This window comes from Palaemon carinicauda, chromosome 42 (genome assembly GCF_036898095.1).
Source record: "Palaemon carinicauda isolate YSFRI2023 chromosome 42, ASM3689809v2, whole genome shotgun sequence".
Classification (NCBI taxonomy): Eukaryota; Metazoa; Arthropoda; class Malacostraca; order Decapoda; family Palaemonidae; genus Palaemon; species Palaemon carinicauda.
In genome coordinates, this window is record NC_090766.1 from 7,275,386 (window position 1) to 7,284,196 (window position 8,811).

Here is an 8,811-nt window from a genome sequence, read left to right on the forward strand (position 1 = left end):
CCAACCTTCTCAGTGCCCTTCGGAGGCGACGTCAACCTAACCTGCAATGTCCAGGAGAATGAAGGGCATTGGGTATGTAGCTTTGCCCTGAGAAGGATAGAATAGGATAGGGCAAGATTAGGATAAGTCATAGGATACGAATAGAATGTTAGGAGAGAGTAGCATTTGCGGTCCTGAATAGTAAATAGGATACGAGACGCACTGGTAGGATAGTATAGGAAACGATTTAAAGGGATTGTAAAGGAATTTCATAGGATTGGATAGGAAAAGAATAGATGGACTTAGGCAAGAAAAGAAATAATAATGATAGGAGGTAAGCTAAGAATGCCTGAGATATAAAATAAAAATAAAACAGATTAAGTGATAATAAGATTTAAAAAAATTTCAAGCAAGAAATAGCAATAATGAACAAGACAGGGTAAGGAAAATAATATATATATATATATATAATATATATATATATATATATATATATATATATATATATATATATATAAACACAACGCTATCCTGATTCGACCTTAATATAGCAGAGTCCTACAGGATATATATATATATATATATATATATAATATATATATATATATATATATATATATATATATATATATAAACACACACATAAACACAACGCTATCCCGAGTCGTCCTTAATATAGCTGAGTCCTACAGGAACCCGGATAAGGATATCAAAGAAGGATATCTTACGTAGGAGGCTAGAAGAATTATGTCCTGAAAATCTGAACTAAATTTATTTTATTTCTTTATTTCCTTGACTCACTGAGCTACCTTTCCCTGTTGGAGCCCCTGGGCATATAGCATCCTGCTTTTCCAAATAATAATAATAATAATAATAATAATAATAATAATAATAATAATAATAATAATAATAATAATAATAACAGAGAGGTCAGGAATAAAAGAAACTATTATAATGACTCTGTATTCAATGGAAAAGTTACCATATGTTAGGATGAGTTGGCCTTATGCCAGCAAGGCCTCTTTACCAGGGGGAGAGGGTTGTTAAGTGATTATCAGAGAATTAGAGTCCTCGTGTAGAGCTTGTATATAAATTTATTTACTAATTGGGTGTACGTTTCCGTAAGATGTACTGTGTATGTATATATATATATATATATATATATATATATATATATATATATATAATATATATATATATATATATATATATATAGTATATATATATATATATATATATATATATATATATATATATATATATACACATACATAATGTACACAGTACATAAATCATAAATATGTATACACAGTATATACTGTATATGAATGTAGATATATAAACATGTATAGAAACATATAAATAAATATTCTATATATACAGTATACTGTATATATATATATATAATATATATACTGTATATATATATATATATATATATATATATATATATATACAGTACTTATACATATATATACATATATGTATATATATATATAAATACATACGTATTGAATATAGAAAACTGGAACAAACTCGCACATCAAAACGAATGCATGATTAAGTTTAACCTTAACCGATAAATGCATTATACATATATACATACATACATACATACATACATACATACATATGTAAGCAGGGAGTGCAACCTTGCCCACACACCTACGCAAATCTGCGCATGTGTACGCACAAATACAAACACACGCACATACACTCAAGCACTTTAAAGCACAATTAACAGAACGCAATCCATCTTCATCTACACGACACCACGAATTAAAAGAATCAAAGCGAATGTATCACCTCTCCCACCTCATCAATAATAATCTAATCATCTTCACTCTCGGTGGCACATGTATCATCACTTCACGTATCATGCGTCCGCAGGTGAGATGGGACCGGGAAGACAACGGATACATAATTGCCATCGAGGCGCACGTCATCGTGGAGGATCCTAGGATCTCGGTGGACCTCGTGGATAACACGACCTGGGTCCTTAGGATTCGAGGCGTGCAGGCGGGCGACCAGGGGCCCTACAGGTGTACGGTCAACACCACGCCTATTGCCACCCAGGTGAGAGAGAGAGAGAGAGAGAGAGAGAGAGAGAGAGAGAGAGAGAGAGAGAGAAGGTTCATATTTAAATTACGTGTTGAGAAAGTGAATGTAATGAAAACCAGCTGAGAGAGAGAGAGAGAGAGAGAGAGAGAGAGAGAGAGGAGAGAGAGAGAGAGAGAGAGAGAGAGAAGGTTCATATTCTAATCACATGTTGAGAAAGTGAATGTAATGAAAGCCAGCTGTGAGAGAGAGAGAGAGAGAGAGAGAGAGAGAGAGAGAGAGAGAGAGAGAGAGAGAAGGTTCATATTCAAATCACGTGTTGAGAGAGGGAATGTAATGAAAGCCAGCTGAGAGAGAGAGAGAGAGAGAGAGAGAGAGAGGAGAGAGAGAGAGAGAGAGAGAGAGAGAGGAGGTTCATATTCAAATCACGTGTTGAGAAAGTGAATGTAATGAAAACCAGCTGAGAGAGAGAGAGAGAGAGAGAGAGAGAGAGAGAGAGGAGAGAGAGAGAGAGAGAGAGAGAGAGAGAGAGAGAGAGAGAGGAGGGGGGGTTCAAAGTCAAATCACATGATGAGAAAGTTAATGTAATGTACATGAAAACCCACAGAGAGAGAGAGAGAGAGAGAGAGAGAGAGAGAGAGAGAGAGAGAGAGAGAGAGAGAGAGAGAGAGAGAGCATTTAGCCTGTCTATACCCACAAAGAATACTCACCAGCAAGGCGTCTAACTCCCTATGCAGTGTCATTTATTTTCGCATTTCCTCTATATGAGTCTTCCCTTCCAAAATGTCCTTCACCGCATCCATTCAAGTCTTTCTTGGTCTTCCTCCCCTACCTCTTAGAATCCTTCAATCGTATATTCACTCTTGACATTACCATTTCTACCTTTTTCAAACATTCTATTCTTACGCCACCTAGAATAAGCAAGCAGTACTTTTAAACATGTCCATTTTGTACTGATTTGAACAAACTATATCGTACTCGTAACACACAAGCTCGTAGACTGTAACTGTATTTCTTCTTCTTCTTGTTCTTTGTCTGCATCTTTTCGCACTCTTATGTGGGGTCGATATTTTTGGCCAGCTTTCTCCATCTGTAACTGTATTTCTTAATTTTTGTATATTGTTGTTATCGTTCTCCCCTATCACTGATAACCTGATCATTACTGTATTTTCCTGCACCATTGTATTTGAGTTTTTGTGCCGTTCTTGCCTGGAACGGGTTGTATAAATACTCAAACTCCGTCCACGTAAAGATAGTTGCATTCGACTCGTCACTCCGGGGTCATCAATGTGCAGGCGAGCCGTTAGGAGGTGACTGAGAGACGTGTCGAATGGAACTAATTTTATTTGGACGAAGCTTGAGTATTTATACAACCTGTCAAGAACGGCACAAAAACTCACACTTTACTTCCATATAGTAGTAGGTTGGCTAGGGCACCAGCCACCCGTTGAGATACTACCGCTAGAGTCTTATGGGTCTTTTGACTGGCCAGACAGTACTACAATGGATCCTTCTCTCTGGTTACAGTTCATTTTCCCTTTGCCCACATACACGCACTGAATAGTCTGGCCTATTCTTTACATATTCTCTGCCTCATACACCTGACAACACTGAGATTACCAAACAATTCTTATTCACCCAAGGGGTTAACTACTGCCCTGTAATTGTTCAGTAACTACTTTCCTCTTGGTAAGGGTAGAAGAGACTCTTTAGCTATGGTAAGTAGCTCTTCTAGGAGGAGGACACTGCAAAATCAAATCATTGTTCTCTAGTCTTGGATAGTGCTATAGCCTCTATACCATGGTCTTCCACTGTCTTGAGTTAGAGTTCTTTTGCTTGAGGGTACACTTAGGCACACTATTCTATCTTATTTCTCTTCCTTTTGCTTTGTTAAAGTTTTATTGTTTATATATGAAATATTTATTTTAATGTTGTCACTGTTCTTAAAATATTTTTTTCCCTTGTTTCCTTTCCTCACTGGGCTATTTTCCCTATTGGAGCCTTTGGGCTTATAGCATCCTGCTTTTCCAAATAGGGTTGTAGCTTAGCAAGTAATAATAATAATAACAATAAGGATGGTTGAACAACAACTTGATTTGTAAACAAACTGTTCAAAATCGATTGTAACATCCCCGACTCACTTCCTATTCCCCAGAGAATCTTCCTGGAAGTGCTGGAAGTTCCAGAGGCCCCGAACATAGTGGTGTCCCCGGGCAACGTCACTGTGCGGGAGAGGTCAACCATCACGCTGACCTGCTACGCCGATGGGCACCCGAAGCCCACTGTGACCTGGACGAGGGAGGGCGACCAGCCTATTCATCAGTGGATTAATCATACTCTACCTTTTTCCATTGGAAAGCAAAGTAAATATGATGGGGAGTTGGAAAACATAGGTCAGTCACACATATATACTTTATATATATGTATATATACATATATATACTGTATATATATATATATATATATATATATATATATATATATATATATATATATATATATATATAAATATGTATATATATAAATATATATATATATATATACACACATATATATATGTATATATAAATCAATACATTGTATACACTGTATATACATAGATTCATATATATATATATATATATATATATATATATATATATATATAAATCAATAAATTGTATATACTGTATATACATAGATTCATATATATATATATATATATATATATATATATATTTATATATATATATATATATATATATATATATATATATATATATATAATATATATATATATACATATATACACACATACATGAATATGTATCATTAACACTCGTGATTTTAATCTATGTAAATATTAACCACAATAGCAATTAATATCGAATTCTACCTTTGCGAATGTATATCAACTGGAAATACACGCCCAAAGGTAGAATTCGATGTTAAATGCCACCGTGGTTGATATTTACATATATATATATATATATATATATATATATATATATATATATATATATATATATATATATATATACGTATATATTTATTAATAATTAAATTGTAGATACTATATATTTCCCTGTTAATCTTATATCACTCTTCTTACGGCCTCATAATAGCTCACGTTCCCCATCATCCAACCTCATCAACCCCATCAACCTAAATCATTTCATATTTTTCCATTATAAGATTCTCGGTGGGAGTCCCATTCCTTGACGTCCTACGAAGGAGAGACCCTGCGGCTCACCAGGATCTCTCGAAGGGATGCAGGGTCATACACGTGCACCGCTAATAATTCGGTGGAACCTGTAGACAGGGAAACGATCGTCGTTGAGGTTGTCTGTGAGTATTCTCTTCCCTAAGGAAAGTATGTTTAGAAGTAATGTTTATCTATGTATTGTCTGAGTGATATAAGCTCTAAGGTATTCTGTGAAATATTATATATATATATATATATATATATATATATATATATATATATATATATATATACACATACAAACCTCCTTTTCCGGCCACAGACCCTCCCTCCCTCATCTCGGTGTCGGGGCCAAAGAAGGCGCGCGTCGGGGAGGACGTCACTTTCCTGTGCAAGGCGAAGGATTCGAACCCCGCCGCCGAGATCTCCTGGATGATCGAGGGCAAGCCGCGTCACGCCGTCATAGCCACGGTCAGGAAAAGCAGCACCACGGGCTACAACACACTCAGCAAGCTGTCATTCACGGTACCCACGGTAACCAGTGGGGTCATGATGCTGACGTGCGTCGCGGTCAACAGGGAAATCGGGACAAAGGAAGTCGATACTTATATTCTGCATATTATGGGTATGCTCTTTTATAAATGTGCATATTCATTTGATGATAAGAACAGTATTACTTTTATTATAATGACAAATTATCATCAACCTACGCAAATAGAACCCAAATTAGGATTTTATTGTATTTTCTATTTATGAATCTTAAATCACGAGCATTGAAGTCATGGGAAAAGGGTTAAATGCTCTTTGATGTTTTGAAATAATTTTTTTTACCTTTATATGGCTTTGGGATCTTCTTTCTACTTTCGTTTTCCCTAGATTTATAAGCTTCCTTCCGTTCGAAGATAGTACTATCGTTCTTTATGGTTAAGCTCCACATTTTTCGTTTTTCAGTATTGCTTTCTTCTTGCTTAAGCTCCACCCTTTTTTGCACTTCCACATCTTTACTTAATAAAGTAAATAGATAAATAAATAAAATACTTGATACAAAATGACGGCAGCTCTCTTTATTGCAGAAGCAGACAAAACTATCATCAAGGACACAGACGTCCGGCATCCGAACGATGTGTCGAGAGGACGCCAGATGGTGCCAGCAATGATCGGCGCTGACATCAACCCCAAAAGAGGTCGTGAGAACTCGGTCTATCCTCCCCGACGTAAGGATCCCCCGCAGGCGAGAGGCGCCTATTACAACATGCTAGCCTTTCTGCGCTTCTTTGGTCTCCTCATGCATTTCCACTGACGGCTGTCGACGGGGTGGAGGATCTGGGGGTCGCTGTCAGCTGTTTCTGTCCAGTATTTGAATATCATCCGAAATAGAGTGCCTAAATCGCCCAGGCAAACAATGCCAGAAGTTGAGACGGCTACTCAAACACTGCCGGACGTCAGGACGGCTACTCAAACACTGCCGGACGTCAGGACGGCTACTCAAACACTGCCGGACGTCAGGACGGATACTCAAGCATTGCCGGAAGTAGAGGCGGCTACTCAAACACTGCCGAAAGTAGAGATGGCTATTCAAACACTGCCGGAAGTCAGAATGGCTACTCAAACAGTGCTGGAAGTCAGGACGGCTACTCAAACACTGCCGGAAGTCAGGACGGCTACTCAAGCATTGCCGGAAGAAGAGACGGCTACTCAAACACTGCCGGAAGTCAGGACGGCTACTCAAGCATTGCCGGAAGAAGAGACGGCTACTCAAACACTGCCGGAAGTCAGGACGGCTACTCAAGCATTGCCGGAAGAAGAGACGGCTACTCAAACACTGACGGAAGTCAGGATGGCTACTCAAACACTGCCAGAAGTGAGGACGGCTACTCGAGCACTGCCAAAAGTAGGGACGGCTACTCAAACACTGCCGGAAGTCAGGACGGCTACTCAAAAACTGCCGGAGACCGGGACGGCTACCGAAAATGTGTACGGACCGGCAAAGAGTCACTTTGATGCTGGGAAGCTTCAAACTTACATATAATGCCACGGACTATGTTGATTATTTTATAGTGTGGCGATTGGGAATCTTGACGGCCTACAGACTACATATATCGGAACATTGTAGTGATATTTGATATGATAACAGGCGAACGCTAAAGTGACATTAAGCGTAATTATAGTGACAGCCATTTCACATTGAAGAAAAAATAATGTTTTATATACACATATTATATAAAAACATATATATATATATATATATATATATATAAAACAAACGCTGTTTCCGAAGCGAATTATCGTAATTTTTTCTATCAATCTGGACATATTTATGCAAAGAAGTGTTTTCTGGTACATCAACCTAATGAACCAGTGTCAGTGAGTGAAAAAATAAAAACAATTTAAAAAACAGTTTACTTACTAGAATCATAAAGAAATGTCATTATATATATCATGCTTCTTAAGTTACCAAAGATGATCGTGAAAAAATAGCTTTATTGCATTACATTGAAGCAAATCTTTATTAGTTAAGTATTTTTTTCTGCTTGCGTAAACAGCTAGCTGTATTGCATACACTTTTATTTGTAAACATGATTACAGTAAATACTAGAAATCCCGTTTTATTGTTTATTTTGTGTTTACGACAGAATAATACTTATGAAATATGAACTATGGTAATGTGTTTAACATGTGATTATACAGTATACTATTCAATCACAAAATTAATGTGATCAATATTTTGATATGTGACTTCAAATCTTAAAATTAATGTGATTATCATACAGACATTTGAATTCAAAGCTTGAAATTGATAGGATTATCATAGAGGTATATCAATTCAAATCTTAAAATTAATGGGATTATCATACAGACATTTGAATTCAAAACTTGAAATTGATGGGATTATCATAGAGGTATATCAATTCAAATTTTAAAATTAATGTCATTATCATACAGACATTTGAATTCAAAACTTGAAATTGATGGGATTATCATAGAGGTATATCAATTCAAATTTTAGAATTAATGTCATTATCATACAGACATTTGAATTCAAAACTTGAAATTGATGGGATTATCATAGAGGTATATCAATTCAAATTTTAAAATTAATGTAATTATCATACAGACATTTGAATTCAAAACTTGAAATTGATGGGATTATCATAGTGGTATATAAATTCAAATTTTAAAATTAATGTCATTATCATAAAACCATGAATTCAAAACTTGAAATATAATGTCATTATCATATAGGTATACAAATTCAAAACTTGAAATATAATGTCATTATCATATAGGTATACAAATTCAAAACTTGAAATATAATGTCATTATTATATGGGTATACAAATTCAAAACTTGAAATATAATGTCATTATCATATAGGTATACAAATTCAAAACTTGAAATATAATGTCATTATCATATAGGTATACAAATTCAAAACTTGAAATATAATGTGATTATCATATGGGTATATGAATTCAAAACTAGAAATATAATGTCATCATCATATAGGTATACAAATTCAAAACTTGAAATATAATGTCATTATCATATGGGTATATGAATTCAAAACTTGAAATATAATGTGATTATCA

The 8,811-nt window shown here is 35.5% G+C and overlaps 2 protein-coding genes across 3 annotated transcripts in view; both read left to right on the top strand.

The window, feature by feature from the left end:
* Window positions 1-6,704, top strand: part of LOC137632731 (protein amalgam-like) — a 35,857-nt gene extending 29,153 nt beyond the window's left edge. The window contains exons 2-7 of one of the 2 annotated variants that reach the window (XM_068364803.1): window positions 1-72; window positions 1,870-2,055; window positions 4,193-4,430; window positions 5,212-5,364; window positions 5,544-5,846; window positions 6,295-6,704. The exon at window positions 1-72 is cut by the window's left edge and continues 32 nt beyond it. In XM_068364803.1, the coding sequence (XP_068220904.1) occupies window positions 1-72; window positions 1,870-2,055; window positions 4,193-4,430; window positions 5,212-5,364; window positions 5,544-5,846; window positions 6,295-6,521 (1,179 nt within the window). In that variant the 3' untranslated portion in view covers window positions 6,522-6,704. The remainder of the gene's footprint in view (window positions 73-1,869; window positions 2,056-4,192; window positions 4,431-5,211; window positions 5,365-5,543; window positions 5,847-6,294) is intronic. The other variant, XM_068364804.1, reaches the window with a different exon arrangement.
* Window positions 6,624-7,250, top strand: LOC137632858 (aggrecan core protein-like). Its single transcript, XM_068364955.1, has one exon. The coding sequence runs from the start codon at window positions 6,624-6,626 to the stop codon at window positions 7,248-7,250; it is 627 nt and encodes a 208-aa protein (XP_068221056.1).
* Window positions 7,251-8,811: the final 1,561 nt, after the last annotated feature.